Genomic DNA, 20594 nt, shown 5'->3' on the forward strand with positions numbered 1-20594 from the left:
GGGTAGACTACATTATTTGGAAAGGGGTACGCTGCCTAAAAAGTTTGAAAACCACTGTCCTAGGATGATCTTTAAGGTAAAAAACAAACAATTGTTTCCTTATCAAATGCACGGGGAATGTCCACATTAGGGTTTGCAAACATGTTAAGTACCTTGATTTAATTGGCAATGTATTAACTTGGGGGGGGGGGGGGGGAGAGAAGAGTAAAAAGTACAGTGGAAAAAGACAAGGCAGTTGAAGTTGACCACCTAACACGTTAGAACTATTATTTATGTCCACATTAGAACTGAAACATATGCTAAAAATATACCTTTTTTCTAGTGAATATAAGGCCCTTGCATTGATATATAGAGGCAACAGTGTTTTCTACATGAAACGGTGCCCATTTTAAGATCTTTTTAATTAACCTGTTACTTAATGGGACTGAGACAAGGTAGGTGAAATAATATCTTTTACTGGACCAACTTCTGTTGGTGGAAGACACAGAGACAAGCTTTTGAGCAACACAGATCGCTTCTTCTTCATTGGACTGTTCCTTATCCTTCCCCCATAAAACTTCAGTTATAGTTTATGTTCCTAATACTTTTGGTCTCTGTGGCAGCTTTCACTGTCTGGCCTAGGGACTTATCAGCACCTGCTCAGTAATGACAATTTTCAGGAAGATGCTAGCTGTTTATATAGAAGGCTGAACAAAACTCTTTAATGTTTTCTGTTCTCTTACTACACCTTATCTCTGGGAAATCTCATCTGCAAACACAAATTCAATCACCATTTCTATGCTGACAACTCACAGATATACTTCTCTAACCCAGACCTGTCTCCTCTGGTCCAAACTAAAATCTCAGCCTGTCTCTCTGAAAGCTCCTTGTGGAGGTCTAGCCACCAGCTCAAGCTGAACATGGCTAAAACAGAGCTTCTAATCTCCCCCACAAGTCACCTCTGCTTCCTCTTTTCCCATCCCTGTAGACAACACAACCATATATGCCTGTCATGAAGGCCCATAACCTGAGAATCACCTTTGTTCAGATCTCACTCTATGTAATCAAATCCAGACTATATCTCAATCTTGCTGATCTTTCTGCATAACATCTCTAAAATGCATTCTTTTCTATCCAGTCACATAGCAAAAAAACCTCTTATCTAAGCTCCCATCCATCTCATATCTTGATTACTACATCGTTCTCTCTGGTCTTGACAAATGCAGTCTTGCTGCACTCAGATCCATTCAGAATGCTGCTGCAAAGGTTATTTTCCTACCCTGTCACTTTGACCATGTCACCCCTCTCATTGAATCCCTTCAGTGGCTCCCCCTTCTCTTATTACATTGAACAAACAGCTTGCATTCATTTTCAAGGCCCTTTATAGTCAATCCTCAAACATCTGCATAACTACTTCATTATCCACCTTCAAATCACTCCTCAAAATTCTCCTTTGCCATGATGCCTACAGAGTACTTGATAACAGGCTGCTAGCGGGTAGAGACCACTGCCTATATGCTGACCAATAATGACTCGTTTACTTGTATTTCCAAATCTGTCTATATTCATCTTTTGTCTCCTGTGTTAGCTAAGTAACTCAGAGGGGAGGGATAGCTCAGTGGTTTGAGTATTGGCCTGCTAAACGCAGGGTTATGAGTTCAATCTTTGAGGGGGCCACTTAGGGATCTGGGGCAAAATCAGTACTTGGTCCTGCTAGTGAAGGCAGGGGGCTGGACTCAATGACCCTTCAGGGTCCCTTCCAGCTCTATGAGATATCTCCATCCATATTTATATTATAGGGCTGTGAAAAAATTTTCACACCCTTAGCACTATAGTTAGGTTGACCTAACAATCAGTGTAGAGGCAGCTAGGTCAACAAAAATTCTTCCATCAACCTAGATACCACTCCTCAAGGTGGATTAACTAGCTAAAATGCCTTCTGTTGATGTAGGAAGCAGCTACACTACAGCAGCACAGGTGGCTTCTGACTGTAACCATTTTTGGTTCTGTTTTTGTACAGCACTAAGCACAAAGGGATCCTGGTCTATAACCGTGGCCACTATACACTACAGTAATACAAATAATAAAAGTAACTTAAAATCCTTTACTTTTGCCCTCCCCACTACCACCAGAAAGGAAATGTTACATTTTCCATTAGATACTCCAATTTTTAGGGCTATAAAATCCACTCCAGGCCTGAACAGTTGTGACTCACCCATGTAGTTTGCTCCTCTTAAAGAAAATAACTTTACTCACCACATTCCAAAATGGTCTCTTATTTCATTGCCTCCTTGACCTCTCTATTCTGCTGATGATGCTAGTCTCTATGGACTATTTGTCCACTTCCCCCCAATCATCTGGGTACCTTTTTTTCCCACATAATTCCCTTCAATTCTGCTCTGCCAAGCCACTATCCTCTCTTCCCTTGAAATTCTATTCTCAATACCCAGAAGATGAGTCAAATAATTATAATATTTTAAAATTATTTTTAAATCCACCTGTCAAGATGTGCACAAGCCTAAATTGAATAATCATGTAATCTTATTGCTGTAACCCTTGTCCATTCTCACTCTCTTCCTACTGTTTGTTATCCTCAATCATTTATGTCATATCTAGTATATTATAAATTCTTCAGGACAGGGACCATGACTTTCTATTTATTCTGTACAGTGCCATTCACACTTCTGGGTGCTGAAAAAATATGATGTCTCTGCTCAGCCCCTTTTCCTAAATCTCTTGAGTCAGTACAGATGCTCTCACAGCACAGTATTATTCTGTATCAGTTATTACAGATAATCCAGCCTGTATAAGCATAGGGATACAGAGAACAATAAATCAGACAGGCATGTCTTTCCAATGGTGACTCTTTAATCTCTTAAAATGGAAGAGATTTTCAGATCAGCAAACGTGATACAAACTCCACCAGAGAGGTCCTTTGGGGCCATCTGCCTGTCCCAAGTCAGGGTAAAGGAGGAGGGTTGGGCGTGGGGCTAGCAACTCCACCCTGTAAAAATCAGCTTGCTACAGAAACGCCAACAATAGAGTTAACAGAGACTTTTAGCCTGGAAAAAGAAGGGTCTTCAACTCGAAGATGCATGACGCTGGGTGGTGAAAGCCGCGAGGAAGCCACTAAGCCGATCACCCTTCTTGCAGCCAGGAGGATTACCATCGGCACATGGAACGTGAGGACCATGTACGAGTCAGGAAAGACGGCGCAGGTTGCAGCAGAGATGAGGAGCAACAACCTGACCCTACTAGGCATTAGCGAGACAAGATGGACGCAAGCTGGACAGAGACGACTGTTGACAGGAGAGCTGTTGCTGTATTCAGGACATGAAGAGAGCAACGCACACCACACACAGGGAGTAGGCTTCATGTTGTCCAAGCAGGCACAGAGAGCACTGATTGGTTGGGAGGCACATGGTCCCAGGATCATCACAGCATCCTTCAGAACTAAAATGAAGAGGATTAAGATGAATGTTGTTCAGTGCTACGCTCCAACCAATGACAGTGAAGAGGAGGACAAAGACTACTTTTACAACAGACTCCAGGAAATATTAGAGACTCTCCCAGACAAAGACATTACCATCCTTATGGGAGACTTTAATGCCAAAATTGGACCTGATAACACAGGATACGAACAAGTCATGGGGACCCATGCTCTGGGAGAGATGAGTGAGAATGGAGAGAGATTTGTGGATCTGTGTGCACTTAACAATCTGGTCATAGGAGGCAGCATCTTTCCTCACAAGCGGATCCACAAGAGTACCTGGGTATCGCCAGCAGGCATCACAGAAAACCAGATCGACCATGTCTGCATTAGCAAGAAGTTCAGAAGATCCTTGCAGGACGTTAGAGTTAGAAGAGGAGCAGACGTGGAGTCCGACCATCACTTAGTGGTGGCCAGATTGAAGCTGAAGCTGAAGAAGAACTGGATAGACGCGTCAGACAGAAGAGCGAAGTACAACGTCAACCTTCTGAAGGACCATAAGACCAAGGAAGATTTTGGATTGACGCTGAAGAATAAGTTTTCAGTACTACAGGATCGGTCTGAGGAAGAGGAAGACAGTGTACTCAACAGATGGCAGAAAGTGAGAGACACGCTTAGGTCAGCATGCCAGGAAGTGCTTGGAATTAAGAAACACCAGCAGAAAGAGTGGATCACAGCAGAGTCCTTGACAAAGATAGAAGACAGAAAGAAGAAGAAGGCAGCAGTCAACAACAGCAGGACTAGAGCAGCAAAGGCCAAAGCTCAAAAAGAGTATGCTGAAGCTCACAGAGTAGTGAAGAGGAGTATTAGGAAGGATAAGAGAGATTATGTGGATGGACTGGCAGCAGAAGCGGAGCAGGCAGCATACAGCGGCAACATGAAACAGCTGTACGATACTACCAAGCGACTGTCTGGAAAGTTCAGCAAGCCAGAACGTCCCGTTAAAGACAAGCAGGAAAGTCTATAACAGGAATAGAACTACAGATGAACAGATGGGCGGAGCACTTTGAGGAACTCCTGAACAGACCAGCACCACCAAATCCACCAGACATCGACCCAGCCAACGAGGACCTCCCAATCAATTGCGATAAACCAACCAGAGACGAGATCAGAAAAGCCATCACCATGATGAAGAACAGGAAGGCGGCTGGACCTGACGATATCCCAGCAGAGGCCCTGAAAGCAGACCTGGATGCCTCAGTGGAAATGCTGTACCCCCTCTTTGAGAAGATATGGGAAGAAGAAGTGATTCCGGCTGACTGGAAAGAGGGATATCTCATCAAAATCCCCAAGAAAGGAGACCTCAGCAACTGTGCCAACTATAGAGGAATCACACTCCTGTCGGTGCCAGGGAAGGTCTTCAACCGAGTCCTCTTAGAGAGAATGAAGGATGCCGTCGATCCACAGCTACGAGATGAACAGGCAGGTTTCCGGCAGAACAGATCATGCACGGACCAGATAGCAACGCTCCGCATCATAGTCGAGCAGTCTATGGAGTGGAACTCCTCGTTGTACATCAACTTTGTTGACTATGAGAAAGCATTCGATAGCGTGGATCGAGACCCTCTGGAAGCTCCTTCGCACTATGGCATCCCAGCAAAGGTGGTCAACCTGATCAAGAATTCATCGACGGCATACACTGTAGAGTGATCCATGGAGGGCAGCTCACAAACAGCTTCCAGGTGCGAACCGGAGTCAGACAAGGATGCTTGTTGTCACCACTTCTCTTTCTTCTCGTCATCGATTGGATTATGAAGACATCCACTTACAAGCGTAGGAATGGAATCCAATGGTCATTGTGGACCCAGCTTGATGACCTGGACTTTGCCGACGACCTTGCACTCCTTTCGCACAGTAAACAGCAGATGCAAGAGAAGACCAGCGTAGTGGCAGCCACGTCATCACAGGTTGGCCTCAACATCCACAAGGACAAGACCAAGATCCTTAGGATCAATTCCATCAGCAACGACCCAGTCACACTGAATGGAAGCCCCCTGGAAGAAGTGCAGTCCTTCACCTACCTAGGTAGCATCATCGACCAGCAGGGTGGCACAGACGCAGACATCAAAGTAAGGATTGGTAAGGCAAGAGCAGCCTTCTTACAGCTCAAGAACATCTGGAGCTCCAGAGAGCTGTCTTTGGCAATAAAGATTCGACTGTTCAACTCCATCGTGAAATCAGTCTTACTGTATGGAGCTGAAACCTGGAGGACAACCAAAACAACCACAAGGAAGATCCAGACCTTCATTAATAGCTGCCTCAGAAGGATTCTCCAGATCCGCTGGCCAGACACCATCAGTAACATCCACCTCTTGGAGAGGACCCATCAACTCCCAGCAGAGGAAGAAATTAGAAGGAGAAGGTGGGGCTGGATAGGACATACACTACGCAAGCAGCCAACCAACATCACCAGACAGGCACTGCAGTGGAACCCCCAAGGCAAGCGGAAAAGAGGCCGCCCAAGAAATACCTGGCGACGCGACCTTCAGGTTGATAGCAAAAAAATGGGCTATACCTGGAACCAGCTAGAGCGAATGGCCCAGGATAGAAGACTATGGAGATCTGTTGTTGGCGGCCCATACCCCGGTTGGGGTGACGGGCATGAATGAATGAATGAAACGTGATACAATATCCCTGCTCCAAAAGGATGCCACATTTTAAATGATTTCTTTCCCCATAGACCTAACAAATCTCATTCTTCAGGGTTTAAAATTTAGTCTGTGAGGGTCAGGATGGAAAATGATAAGCAGCATAGTATTCTGAGGAAGCTTTGTTTTTCTCTGACAAATCACATAGTAACCATTGTTAGAGGAATCAGTGGTCTGGATAGATTTTAACATTTGCTATGGCTCAGTTTTGCCATTGTCATTACTGTTTCCATTAATGGAAGAAAAAATAAATGGAATATTCTCTTCAACTTAAATTTGATAGTTGTGTATTTATGGAGAAGGTGTTCACAATACTATAATACAATCTCTCTTTTTACTTTAGTAGGCAGAGATGGATATTTCCTACCAAAAGCAATATTATTGGGCATTTATGAGCAATGTTTCTTTTGTGCTTCTTGTACTTATCAGACAACATTAAAGAAAGGTATGTTCTTTTTATATCTCCCTCTTACTCCTTTTAGCTGCTGCTGCTCCAAATGCATTTGGCTGTTAACACAGCCACAAATGTTAAGTAAAATATTTCTAATGCAAACGAACAAATGCCAAGTTTATACACAGAATGTAACATCATCATTAGTTCAAAATCCATTAGTGGGCTGAATCATCTCAAAATATTTCAATCTGCTCTGTTAAACAAAAGAGGCTTTTGTGCCAGCCAGTAAACAGAGTGGTATCAAAACAGTTTCATAAGTGCTTTTAAAATAAAAGCAGACACACACTTCGTTGGCTAAACTTGGCCATACAATCTTTAGACAAGACCTTTTTAACAGTCAGAAGGGAGCAAAAGTTAGATCTTCCATCTTACTGTCACTCTATTACCTCCCGTTAAGTATTTATCAAACTGAAGTCACAATTTTTAAAAAGGAGGTTAAAAACATGAAACAGTAAATAAATCTTTACTTTTACAGGATCTTCCATTTTACATTTAGAAAAAAAGTGTTAATATTTTGTGTGCATGTGATTTAACTGAAAATAGTAGTTAACAGAGAAAAATTGTCATTTCTTTTTGGGTTTGTTCTATTCCCTCAGTATTTCCTTGGTTTTGGCGGGGATGAGGAAAACTTAAAAATACAGAACCTAATAATGGGAAGAAAGCATTTGCTTCTGAGAGCAGCAGTATTCACAATAGGGAATTACTTAAAACTATGACCGGTATGTATATAGTATTGTGAAAACTGCTGCATTCTTTTATACAGCAGCTGGAACAACATCCTGGATGTCTCACAATCATGCTTCAGAGTACAGTAAAGATACAGCCTGAGTGGCACCAAAAATTACTTCCTAATGGTCATGGATACAGGAAAGATTTCCATGTTAATATTGCAGGATGTATCTGCAACCTTTGGTACAAGAAACAAAGTACTGCTAAACTGTCTGTGTAACACAGCTGGGGTAAATCATAACGTTCCAATGACTTCTCTCTAGTTGAACCCAAAGAATGATGATAGGTAAGAAGGCCTTTGGGGAAGAGTAATCATGAAGAATCTCACTAGGATCCAAACTGAATATCTACACGAGACCACTTAGATTGTGAGATGCTCTGGGCTCAGCTGCCAACAATATGCTGATGACATTCAAATGTCTATCTCATTTGTCACTGATCCAATGACTCCCACTACTAAAAATATTACAATGCCTATAAAAGATCAGATGGCAGCTGGCTCAGAGCAACCCAGACAAGACCAAGTGATACTGGCTGAAAGCGGGGAAAGCACTTTGAAGAACTTGCTAAAACTCTGCACACCTCTACCTTTCTGTCAAAGACATACAGCCTCCTTTTGTCAGAATGGTTCAAAGTCTTGGGGTCTGTTTGAATCATTACTAAAAGTAGGTATTCACCCACAAAAGCTTATGCTCTGACCTTTTTGTGGCCAGTAGCACATACATATTTTCAGAAGAGTGTGGTGGGCGCCAACAATTTTTCAAGGCTTATTTTGTATTTGTACATTAAATACAAAAAAATCATATTTAATATTCTTCCCACTCTGGGTTGAAAAATGTACATTGTCTCTTATATGAACCACTCATTTTGGAGCAAAATGTTAAAAAAAATGCAAAGCACAAGAAAACAGCAGTATCAGTGCAGGAAGAATACTCACATACAGGGCCAGCTCCAGGCACCAATGGAGCAAGCAGGTGCCTGTGTCAGCACATGCTATGGGGCAGCATTCGGTCCATTCTGCAGAGGCGGAGTATTGTGGGATTTTTGGGTTTTGTTTTTTTTTGGGCGGCAGTGCAGTTCTGGGCAGTGCAGCGAGAAGCTTGAGAGAAGCTGTGCAGCCTGCAACCCCGGAGAACTCTGTCCCCAGCAGGCAGGGGGCCCTGGCATCTCTCCCCTGCTGGGCACTAAGCGGGCCTCATTGTCTGCTGGGGACAGAGAGCACCGGCGCCTGCAGCTCTGGAGTTCTCTGTCCCCAGCAACCACAGGGCCATGGCTTCTTTCCCCTGCTGAGCACCAGGCGGGCGCACATAAATGCCCTGTGTTGGGGACCACTGCTCCAATACATCTGTTAGTCTATAAGGTGCCACAGGACTCTTTGTTGCTTTTTACAGATCCAGACTAACATGGCTACCCCTCTGATACTAGGTAGCACTTGTCACTTAAAACATCTTTTTTTCATCGCCAATGCACTAGGAAACTTAACTCCTACCTCCAGGATGAGAAGCTGGCCACAGTGATCAATGCATTTGTCACCTCCCAGACAAGATTACTGTACTTCAGTGTATCTGAAGCAGAATGTGAAAACAATACAAAGTTCTAGCTGATACAAAATGTGGCCGAGTCCTCCATTGTTTAGGCCAGGGGTCTCAAACAAGTGGCCTGCAAAGTTATTTTCTGCAGCCCGCAAGCTCCACGCGGTGCCCCCGCCCTCTCCCAGCGTTTACCTAGAGCGGCTCCAGCCTGACGCGCACCGGAGACGAGAATGGGATGATTCACACAATTGGAATGTTAATCAATGGTTATAAGATATTTAGGAAGGATCAAGTGGACATAAGGAGAGGGAGAATGGCACTCTACATCAGGACAGAACCTAGGGGAAGAGAGGCACAGGGGGGTGTGTGTTGATGTTGCTTCAGAACCACCCCCAGCAGCTCCCATTGGGAGCTCCCTGTTCCCGCACTCTGTATGGCACTCTACATCAAAAATGGCATTAGCTATTTCCAAGTCACTGATAACACAGAAGAAAATTATCTTAAATCCTTATGGATCAATGTCCTAAGAGATTAAGCACAAACTGGAGTACTAACTGTTCTGCTACAGGTTTCAGAGTAGCAGCCGTGTTAGGCTGTATCAGCAAAAAGAACAGGAGTACTTGTGGCACCCAGACTACCAAACCATACTAGGGAACACAGTGACCACCCTCTTTATGTACCTATCTGTAATGCAGAAAAAACTGTGCTCATGGAGGTCTTCCATTAGAGTGACATATGATGCAGGTTTCATGCTGCCAGTACTAAGAGATCCTTGGAATTTCTAAATAGTATAGATGACCATTTCCTAACTCAAACACTGTTGCAGATAACACGGTTGAATTTTCTGTTAGCCCTTGTCCTAACAGATAAAGAGAAACTGATCACAGAACTAAAAGTTAATGCTAGTAGGTAAAATGCGGACTCTCCATAACTGACAATGTTTAATCAAAATTGGATTTCCCCCCCCTTAAAATGCATGCTTTAGAAATTATTCTGGGTAACTTCTATGGGCTGTGCTATACTACACAGGAAATCAAATTAAATGATTACAACCGTCACAGGGTACCCTAATGGGGCAGCAGGATGCACATCAGTGACAGGGCACCCTGGTGGGATGACAGGTAGCGGCAGATGGGGGACGCGTGGTGACCGAGCAGCCCGGTGGGATACGGGGTGGGCGGGCGAGACGGCCACCGAGGCGCGGGTGACTGGGCGCCCCGACTCGCTGGAGGGGACGCGGGTGACTGGCGCCCTGGCTCGATGCGGCGGGGGACGCGCAGGTGACTGGGCGCCCCGGCTCGATGGGGGCGAGGGGAGGGAACTCACGAGTTGCTCTCTAAGCGGCGGCGGGTCTCTGCTGAGCAGGCCCCGTCTCCATGGGAACCGTAGCTGCTGCTGGTGTTGCAGGAACACGTCTCCCCAGGGAACGTGAGCCTCAACCCCATCGGGACCGCTTGTGGGATCCGCTTAAAACCCCTTCCCTCGCGCCCTCATGGAGTGGAAGCCCGCCCTTGGCCTCTGTCCGGGTCTGGCATCCTGCCAATGCCTTGAGACGCGCCTTGGGTGTTGTGCCAGCTGCTGTGGTGTAAAAAATGGCAGGAACCGCTCCACTGTACCATCCACCCCGCCCCCCAAGTCCACATACCCCATGTGCCTCTGCAGCCTTACTCTCCTACCCACTTTCAGTAACTATCATCAACCTGAGCCCCCACTAAAACATAAGCCAAAACCTGCCTATTATTCCATGTCTCCATTGACCTGAGCTGTCCCCATTGAGGGAGCTGCACCATATCACCACCCCACCAATGTACCATCCACCCTATTCAACCCTCTACCCCATAAACCCCTCCACCAAATCCCTATCCACCCTAACCCAATCAACCCATGTCTAGTCACACCCAGCCCATTCCAATACATCTATCAAACAACTCCCACCAATGTCTCATTCACCTATCAACCTCTCACCAGTGCATTATCCACCAATGTCCCCACTGACGACTCATCCATTTATATCCCCCCCATTAACACCTATCATCTCACATTCACCATCAACCCATGCTCCAATCAAGTCCTCAAATCCCCAATCAACCTCACCAACCCCCTAGCTACCCATTCCCCCCACCAACCTCTGCTCCCAAAAATTTCCCACCAATGCCCTATCCACTCATATCCCTCATCAACCCCCAGAATTTATCAGTCCGTTACCAATGTCCCATTGATCTGTCCCTTATTCACCTACATCACCTAAGCCCCCCATGAACATGCTCTGCCATAGGAGAAGGAATTCATACAGTTTTCTTCAGCCACGTTGTCATTATACCTCCCATTTGCCAGTACTGGCTGTCCTGCCCATTATTATCCAATTTAAGCCCTTTACCTCCTACCAGCCCTCTCTCCACACACAACTAGCTAGTATCAGTCCCTTTCCCCAAAATTGCCTCTAACTCTACCTTCATTGGGAAGTACTAAACATCACCATCACACCCCTGCTCATCTTCCCCAACAAACAGGTGTCAGCCCTGTTCTTTTAGCTCCTCCCTGATTATGCAGCATCATCCCCTTTACCTACATTTTCCACAAATTCTCCCTCCCCCTTGCCAGGTATCAGCCCCTCCACTCCATCACTGGTTCCCAAACTGGTTTAGTAAGGCAATGCACCAACTGCATCTTGTCTATTTTGGTGACCTAACCAGGGTTCAAATTTGTAGGTGGGGGCCAATAGGCCAGGATTCTTCTCCTCCTTCACCACTGAGAGGTCACAGATCACTCACAGCAGCACTCTTCATCCCAGCACCATAATCCTAATCCCAGCCTGGTCCAGAGGGGAAGCCCAGTGGGGGCAGGGTAGGGGTTAGAGTGTGAGCCTGCTCCACATTCACCCCACAGTGGCAACTGCTATCCTGCAGGGCTGGGCCCAGCTCCCCATTCTGGGAGTTGCGACCTGGCACGAGTGGTCACACTGCCACTCAGGTTTAGCACAGTCACCCCTCTATCATGACAGTCATGACCCACTGTTGGGAAACCACACTATATTACATGAGCACACATGTCCTGCTCCTAATATTATTCCTTATATACCCCCATCCCAATATCTAGTATCAGCCTCTTCCTCAATTCTACCACTTTCTCCCCCTCACACACATACACTAGCTCAGTGGTTCTCAACCTGGGGTGCGTGTACTCCTGAGGGTACACAGAGGTCTTACAGGGGTACTCAACTCATCTAGAGCAGTGTTATTCAATCTGGAGGTTGAAACCCCCAGAGGGGGGTCATGGGACAGGTGTGGCGGGGGGGAGGGGGGTCATAAGTGCAGGGCCAGCATTAGGGGTAGCAAGCAGGGCAATTGCCCAGGGCCTCATGCAGCTAAGTTACATCCTGGTCTACACTACAAAGTTAGGTCGACATATGCCACGTTAGATCAAGTTAATAATGTACGTGTCTACACTACTGAGTCCCTTCCGCCAACCTAAAGGGCTTGTAAAGTCAACTTCTGTCCTTCACCTCCGTGAGAGGCATAGCGCTTCAGTCAACATTCACACATCGACATGGGGATAGTGTAGATACTATGCTGTGTAATTCAAATGAATTAGCCTCTAGGAGGTGTCCCACAGTGCTCCACTGTGACAACTCTGGAGACCACTTTCAATTCCACTGAACTTCAGCCAGTACACAGGAAACAGTTACCCCCCTGTTAAAGACCTGGGAACTTTTGAATTTTCATTTCCTGTTTGATCAGCATGGAGAGCTCATCAGCACAGCTGGTGGTGGATACTCAAGGCCACAAATGCATGCCAGCATGGAGAGCACACAGGAGGTAGTGGATCTTATTGCTTTGTGGGTAGAAGAGTCTATGCAGGCAGAGCTCCGAACCACCAGAAAAAATGTTAACATCTATTCCAAAATCACGCAGGGCATGGGGGAGAAGGGCTACACCAGGGACACACAGCAGTGCTGTGTGAAAATAAAGGAGCATTGGCAAGTAAGACAAGGCAGGCGAACAGTTGCTCTAGTTCTGAGCCACTTCTATTAGGAGCTGCATGCGGTTCTAGGTGGCCACCCCACCACTTCCCCAAAACACTCCATGGATACCTCCTTCCCTGGGGTGACCTCGGGCAACAACAAGGATGACATTGTTGACGAAGAAGAGGACGACGAGAATGCGTGGCAGGCAAGTGGAGGATCCATTCTCCCCAACAGCCAAGACCTTTTTTTAACTCTGGAGCCCATCGCCTCACAGAGCCAATTATCGAAGGAGGGTGAGGCTGGGGAAGGCACCTCTGGTGAGTACACATTTTCAATCAAACTATAGCAGTTACATGCTATTATTTTTAATGTTGAGTCTGAATAAAAAAAATTAGTATAGTGGTTATCAGCAGCCACTCCAGCTACACAGAGGTTGCTCTCTGAAAGACTGTTTATATGCCCAGGGATGGCCTGGAAATCCTCCATGGAGATCTCTAGGAAGCTTTTATGGAGGTACTCTGCAGAAGGGCTGCCTTATTTCATCCACCACGGTAGGACACTTTCCCATGCCACTCCAATATTAACTCTTCTGGCATCATTGCAGCACTCAGCATTGCAGGTGAAGGACCAGGCCTGTACCCAGATGCTTGCAGCATCTGCTCCCTTGTGTTTCTGACTCTGTTACCCTCAGGAGAGTGATATTGCATATTGTCACATAGGGGAAATGGGGGAAGTTTTAGATGCTAGCCCTTAAACTACAAGCAATTCGACAGGTAATCCACCCGTTTTGTGAATTCTGGGTCACACAACGACGCTTTCCTGAGCATGCCCTGGTTGTGGCTGGAAGGGAATCACCCTGTATTGCAGCCAGTATTTTAAAAGGGTGGGGTGGGTGTCGCTTCCTGTTCATCTCCCTTCCACCTCAACCTGGTGCCACTTTTATAACAATCAAACTATTTGTTGGGCTTTACACTGGTGACTGTCCTCAAGCACCATCCAAGTTGCTATGGGAAAGGGGGCTGTGCTGAGGTCAGAACCATTGATCCAAGGATGTCTTAACAAGAACTGCAGCACAAGACCTCTTGCCTGTGTCTTGTGGCCTTACTCACCCTGGCTGAAGCAGCAAACAGACTCTTGCAGTAGCCAGTGGTTCTGCTTATGTTGTGGCTTGCATGAAAGTGCATTGAGGGGTATTTCTTTTATAGAAAGATTTAACCTTGCACCAGAAACACTGTATGCACTGTCAATGCTACCCTTGTGCTTTGTATTCTTCGCAGCTGAAACCTTATCCATAGGCGCATCTTCCACACTGGGACAGAGACTTTCCCAGATTAAAAGGCAGTGTGGCCAGGGGTGAGCTGGAGCCGGTTCACGCGAACCCGTTGTTAAATTTAGAAGCGGTTTTAGAACCGCTTGTTAACTAGCTTCCCTGCGAGGGAAGCTTTGATGGGCTCTGCCTGGGAAGCCTGTAACTCCTCCTCCCGGCCGCCGGGGGGCGCTGCGCTGCGAGAGCCATGTGGGCTGCCTCCTGGCCCTGTTGCTGCTCCTGCTCTTTGGACCTCTGGCCCTGGGGCTCCTGCTGCTGCCTGGTGAGTCCCCTGCTGCTCCCAGCTCCCCCCCCCCCCCATGTGAGTATCTGCGCCCCTCCCCCTGCCCCCAGCCAGCCCCTGCCAGCCCGTGTCCCCTGCCCCAGCTAGCCCTGCCCACAGCCAGCCCCTGCCCGCAGCCAGCCCCACATCCACTGGTGCCCTGCAGTTCCCAGGGCAGTAACCCTGCACACCTGCTTCAGTGAGGGGGGGCAGGGAGCAGCTGGGACCCACACATGTGCACACCCTAGAGTGACCAGACAGCAAGTGTGAAAAATCAGGACGGGGGTGAGGGGTAATAGGAGCCTATATAAGAAAAAGACCCAAAAATTGAGACTGTCCCTGATCACCACCCACACATGTGAAACGGAGCTCATTTCTAGTTCAACCCCATCTTTTTAAAAAAACCTTTAGGTAGGGTTAAAATACATCTGTATTTTCCTGGACATGTCAGGCTTTTCAGTTCTTAATCACCTCCTGGGAAAATGTGGATGTATGGTAACCCTATTGGTACAAAAAATACATGCTGTCACACATCCCTTAAATCAGAACTTTTTATAGGGAACCCGTTGTTAAGATTTTGGCAGCTCATCACTGAGTGTGGCAGAGCTCCGACCTTGTCTCAGGGGGTCCCGTGCTTCCAGGCAGATTATGCTAGACTCAGAGACTCACTGTGACCTTCCATGTAGCCCTTCTTTCTCAAGGGGCAAGGGTCACAGCCTACTGAGCCATTTTCATCATAAGCCAGCAACAGAGGTGGGAAGAAGCAACCCTCCCTTGCACAAGTTCTGTTGCTTCACAGTCTCTGTGAAGAATCAGGGAGAGTGGGGTAACCCAGGCCCACCCTCTACTCCAGGTTCCAGCACAGGGACCCTAACAGCAGCAACCCTTGGTAGCTGACTTTGAAACAGGACAGGTACAATTCCCTGGGCCACTTCCCCACAGCAGCCCCCACTTCCTCACCATCTACTTCACCCTTACCTCAGGGCCTCCTCCCCTGTGCCAGATAGGGTTTGTACTGCCTAGTTTCTCCAGCAGTGTGGCTCACTCCTGACACATGCACCCACATGACTAATTGGGAGGCTTTTAACTAGTTTCAGCCAGCCCCTGATTGGCTTCAGGTGTCCCAATCAACCTAGCTGTCTTCACTGGTTTCTGGAAGGATCTTAGTTGGCCCCAGGTGTCTTAATTGACCTGGAGCAACTGCCATTTGCTTACCCTGCTAACAGGGATCTGTTTAGCCTGGGGCTAATATATCTGTCTCCCACTACTTTCCTATAGGCATCTGGCCTTGCCCTGTCACAGTGGAAAAAGAAGACTTGGGAGGATATGTTCAGTGAATTAATGCATGCCTCCAAGAATGACAAGACAGAGCTCAGCACATGGAGGAGTGCACTGTTGGAGAGCCTGCACAATGACTGTGAGGACACAAGAGCATGCAGGGAACACAAGTGTGACACGCAAGATGAGATGGTGTGGATTATGAGGAAGCAAACAGACATATTGAGGCATCTGGTTGAGATTCAAGAAAGGCATCTGGACCCTAGAGTCCCACTGCAGCCTATGCTGAACCTGCTGCCATTGTCGCCAAGTTCCACATCCTCCTCTCCCAGACATCCTAGGATGGGGTGTGTGGGTGTGTGTGTCCGGTATTCCTTACACTCAACTCCAGGGGAGGGTACAAGGACCAAAAGGCACCCATTCCCACACCTTTGATTGTTATTGCAGTGCAATTGTAAGCAAGCTGTCCTTGTTTTCCCCCTCCCCCAATGTTATCAGCCCTTTAGCCCCAGGTTATCTTACTTTTCTTTGCTGTCTCTCAGTGTTTGTGAGCATAATAAAATTTGATGGATTGAGGAAAAAAGGCTCTTTATTCATTCAGCACATTGTGGATAGTGGGGGTGTAGTTTACAGGGGAGTACATGCAATGCAGGGGACAGCATGGCAAGGTACACTTCACAAGTGTCAAATTACTGTGGGTCATTGATTAAACTAGTTTTCAAAGCCTCAGGGAGACACAGCATGCCTCAATATGCTCTTCTTATTGCCCTGGTGTCTGGCTGCTCAAAATTGGATGCCAGACGATCTGCCTCAAGCCCCCACCCCGCCGGAAACTTTTCTCCCTTTGTTTCACAGATATTATGGAGTACACTGCATGCAGCAACAACAAGGGTATTGCTTTCACTGAGGTTTAACCTATTAAGCAAACTACTCCAGCCAGCTTTTAAACGTCCAAAGGGACTTTCCACTGCCATTCTGCACTTGCTCAGCCTATGGTTGAACTGCTCCTTACTGCTGTCCAGGATGCCTGTGTACAGCTTCATGAGCCAAGGGAGAAAGAGGTAGGCTAGGTCTCCCAGGATCACGATTGGCATTTCAACATCATCAGTGGTTATTCTGTAGTCTGGAAACAAAGTTCCTGCTTGCAGCTTTCTGAACAGACCAGAGTTCTTAAAGATGCACGCATCATGCACCTTTCCTGACGATCCCACGTTGATATCAGTGAAATGGCCCCTGTGATCCACCAGTGCTTGCAACACCAATGAGAAATACCCCTTTCAGTTTATGTACTCTTTGGCAAGGTGATCTGGTGCCAAGATAGGGATATGCGTTCCATCTATCGCCCCCCACAGTTAGGGAACCCCATCATGGCAAAACTATCCACTATGTTCTACACATTTCCCAGAGTCATTACCCTTCTTAGCAGAAGTCTATTGATTGCCCTGGGAACTTGGATCACAGCATACCCCACGGTAGATTTACACACTCCCCATTGATTCCCCACGGACCGGTAGCAGCCTGACGTTGCAAGATTCCACAGAGCTATCACCACTCGCTTCTTAACTGTCAGAGCAGCTCTCATTTTACCAGGGCCGGCTCCAGACACCAGCCTACCAAGCACGTGCTTGGGGCGGCACCTTGGGACGGGGCGGCACTCAGGGTTTGCTTTTGTTTTTTTTGGTTTGGCTGGGCAGCGTTGGGGGGAGGTGGGGCTTGGGAGGTGTGGCGCTGTGCTGGGGGGGCGGGGACTTGGGCGGCATGGTGCTCAGCGGGGGCGGGCTTCAGCGACGCGGCGCTCGGGGGACTTGGGCGGGGTGGGGCGGCGCTCTTTGTTTTCGCTTGGGGCGGCAAAAATGTTGGAGCCGGCCCTGCATTTTACTATTGCTGCGCTTCAGGGCTGGGGAAAGCTCTTCACACAGTTCCATGAAAATAGCCTTATACATTTGAAAGTTCTGCAGCCACTGCTCATCATCCTATAGCTGCATAACTATGCAGTCCCACCAGTCAATGCTTGTTTCCTGGGCTCAGAAGCAGCACTCCACCGTGTCAAGGTGGTGCATGAGCACAACTGTCGCCAGGATCTGCGAATTGCTCCACTCCATAGCTTCCAGCAGGGCTGCTTATGTGGCATCACATTGTTCTGCTCAGCATCTCCTGCTTCGGCTGAGCAAATACTGCAGGATCATGTGCAAGGTGTTTGTAATGATCACAACAACAGTGTACAGCTGATCAGGGTCCATGCTTGCCGTGCTATGATCAGGGGCGGCTCTAGGGATTTTGCCGCCCCAAGCACGGCAGGCAGGCTGCCTCCGGCGGTTTGCCTGCGGAGGGTCCACTGGTCCCGCGGCTTCGGCGGACCTGCCGCAGGCGTGCCTTGGCATGCTGGGGCCTGGAGCCGCCCCTGGCTATGGTGTCTGCACGAGTAACCCACCCTTAGGAAAAAAATCACGAAAAAGGCTTGGTTTGTTTGCCGTCGATTTCAGGGAGGGAGGGAGGTAAGTGCATCATGGGAGGCTAATGCCATGTTTCCATAACCACCCACGCAAATGTTTTGATCCCATGCAAGCCCAACCCAACATTCCACTTGGCTCCATGCACTGTGGGATAGCTACCCAGAGTGCAGCACTCTGTGAATTGATGCAAGCCCTGGTAATGAGGAGGACCTCCGCCAATACAATGAGCGTAGTGGGGACATGCAGAATCAACTTGCTTAAATCAGAGGCTTAATGTCGACTTAAATAAAATCAACCTAATTTTGTAGTGTAGACATACCCATAGTGGAGGAATACAGGTACAGTTGCCCTGAATGGCATAGTTCAGTTTTAATCAAACAAGCAATGAATCAGCAATCCTCTCTTGCAACAATTTAGAAAATACTGCATCACTGGTGACATCACTACATGCAGCTAAACAGCGATATCTAGAAAGAAACCAAAGCATTTCCTGATTTTGTAAATATATAAAATCTCTTTTCCTTTTAGTAGTTGTCACAGTTCAGGGCAACTGTGCCTATATTTCTCCACTGTGGTCCAGCAAGCACACCCACGCTTAGATTTCCAGCTCCCTGGCCATCACCTCTTTCAGGTGGAGACTGATGTCTCTGTCCCACTCCTGATCAGGGTTTTTCTAGGCTATATAGTTCCCTGCCTACACAGAATTCCCCAGCAAGACAGACTGTCTGAGGAGGCCTTTCTCAGAGGCTATAAACAGCATAATTTCTCTCAGTTACGTTATCAGACAGTTCTTTCTAAGCAAGAACATTTATTCTTAAGGCGAAAGCATTACCCAGACAATATTACAAACAATAAGGGAACGTACACACATGCTAATCATGTGATCACCCGAACTCCAACAAGAGATCAAGCAGATAAACAGTCCTTCAAACTCCACCAAGGAGTTTTTCTGCTGGTAGAAGTTTGTAACAAGCACACCCATGAATCTGTGAATCACTTCTTTATACAATTTGGGGCTTTGATCTATAATATGTAACAGGTGATCAGCAGACAAAATGTCCTCTCCTCCAGCTAAAGGTTCAAAAGGCTGAGTTCTTGCATAACCAATGGAATTATATTTGTATACACTTCCCCCAGAGATTTCCTGGGAAACCCACTTAACTTTTAAGTTTGTTTCAAGCTATCCTTTGAAGCACATAACCCTTCAAGGTTTATGTTAGTCAGGTCACCTCCATAGACACATTACATACCAGGGCAGCCCAGAGGATTCAGGGTGGCTGGGGTCTTCGGCGGTGGGGGCCCCCACCGCCAAATTGCTGCCAAAGACCTGGAGCAGAAGAAGCTCCGGGGGCCCAGGCCCCATGAGAGTTTTCTGGGGCCCCCTGAGTGAGTGAAGGACCCCACTCCAGGGGTCCCGAAAAACTCTCATGGGGGACCCTGCGGGGCTCGGGGCAAATTGCCCCACTTGCCCCCCGGGGTAGTCCTGTTACATACAATCCCACTAAACTACATAAACATTTGTATTTTTTATACAATGAACTCCTAAAATACTTAAACATAATTCAATAAGGTTTATACAGGATATTGCAGGAAGTTTCCATATCTGTATCTGTCACAGTAGTAACAGACAGGAGTTAAGAGACAGACAGATTCTCTGTTCTAATTGAGCTATGCTTAGTGCAACAAGAGAGTGTATGGGGTAAAAGTGACTTAAAGCCATATTTCTGGCTCCTGTATTTTGGTCCTAACCCCTGGGGGTGGGGGATAATAGGAGCCTATATAAGAAAAAGACCCCAAAATCAGGACTGTCCCTATAAAACCAGGACATTTGGTCACCCTAGTGTCAGAGCCAGTCTGCAAACTCAGGAGTCCTGTACCCCAGCTACCCAAAGCGGTGTGCCCCTGGAGCTTGGAAACTGTTAGGATGAGGGGGGAGCCAGTGCCCTGAAACCCGAGGAGTTTAGAACTTTGACTTCTACATGGGAATTCAGGGTATTAGGTCCCAAGGCTCTGGACCTGCTTGTACCCAGACCTTTGGCAGTGAGCCTGTTGCCCGGATGGTTCTGGTTAGGTGGCCCGGGACGGGGTGGCTCCGAATCTGTAGCCCTGGATGTTATGATGATCGTTATGGCCAATCTGGCTGTGGCCCGGGTGGTCCCAGGTCGGGGGCTGGCTTGGCTCTGAATTAACCAGGTGGTGGGAGGCGTTAGGACCCGCTAGGAGTCCGGACCCGGCTGCTCTGACGTTGGTCGGAAACTAGCGGCTGCCGCCCGCTACTGCTGAGTAACAGGCGCTAAATCGCCCCGGAAGCCGAGACGAAACCAGCGGGTCGGGTCGGTCTCGGAACCGTGATTGAGACCCGCACAGGCGGCCCGGCGCAGGCTCGTCCCAGGTACGTGAATCCCAGGGAGCCGGGCGCAGCCGTGCGGGATGCTGAGATGCTGACTGTCCGCTCCGGTGCGCAGGCGGCGGCTGCTT

The 20594-nt window shown here is 47.5% G+C and overlaps 2 protein-coding genes across 11 annotated transcripts in view; one reads left to right on the forward strand and one right to left on the reverse strand.

The window, feature by feature from the left end:
- The window catches only part of CCDC57 (coiled-coil domain containing 57), a 148870-nt gene extending 133433 nt beyond the window's left edge, over positions 1-15437 (reverse strand). For 3 of the 10 annotated variants that reach the window (XM_039501407.1, XM_039501398.1, XM_039501397.1), the window contains exon 1: positions 11068-11091. In XM_039501407.1, the coding sequence (XP_039357341.1) occupies positions 11068-11089 (22 nt within the window). In that variant the 5' untranslated portion in view covers positions 11090-11091. Of the gene's footprint in view, positions 1-8237; positions 8301-8789; positions 8839-10158; positions 10268-10566; positions 10641-11037; positions 11092-15345 lie in introns of those variants that run through there. The other 7 variants (XM_039501399.1, XM_039501404.1, XM_039501401.1 and 4 more) reach the window with 7 other exon arrangements.
- A 4515-nt stretch (positions 15438-19952) lies between these two features.
- The window catches only part of SLC16A3 (solute carrier family 16 member 3), a 36589-nt gene continuing 35947 nt past the window's right edge, over positions 19953-20594 (forward strand). The window contains exon 1 of the mRNA XM_039501967.1: positions 19953-20508. The gene's annotated coding sequence lies outside the window, so the exon portion shown is untranslated. The remainder of the gene's footprint in view (positions 20509-20594) is intronic.

This window comes from Mauremys reevesii, linkage group 15 (assembly GCF_016161935.1).
Source record: "Mauremys reevesii isolate NIE-2019 linkage group 15, ASM1616193v1, whole genome shotgun sequence".
NCBI classification, from domain to species: domain Eukaryota; kingdom Metazoa; phylum Chordata; order Testudines; family Geoemydidae; genus Mauremys; species Mauremys reevesii.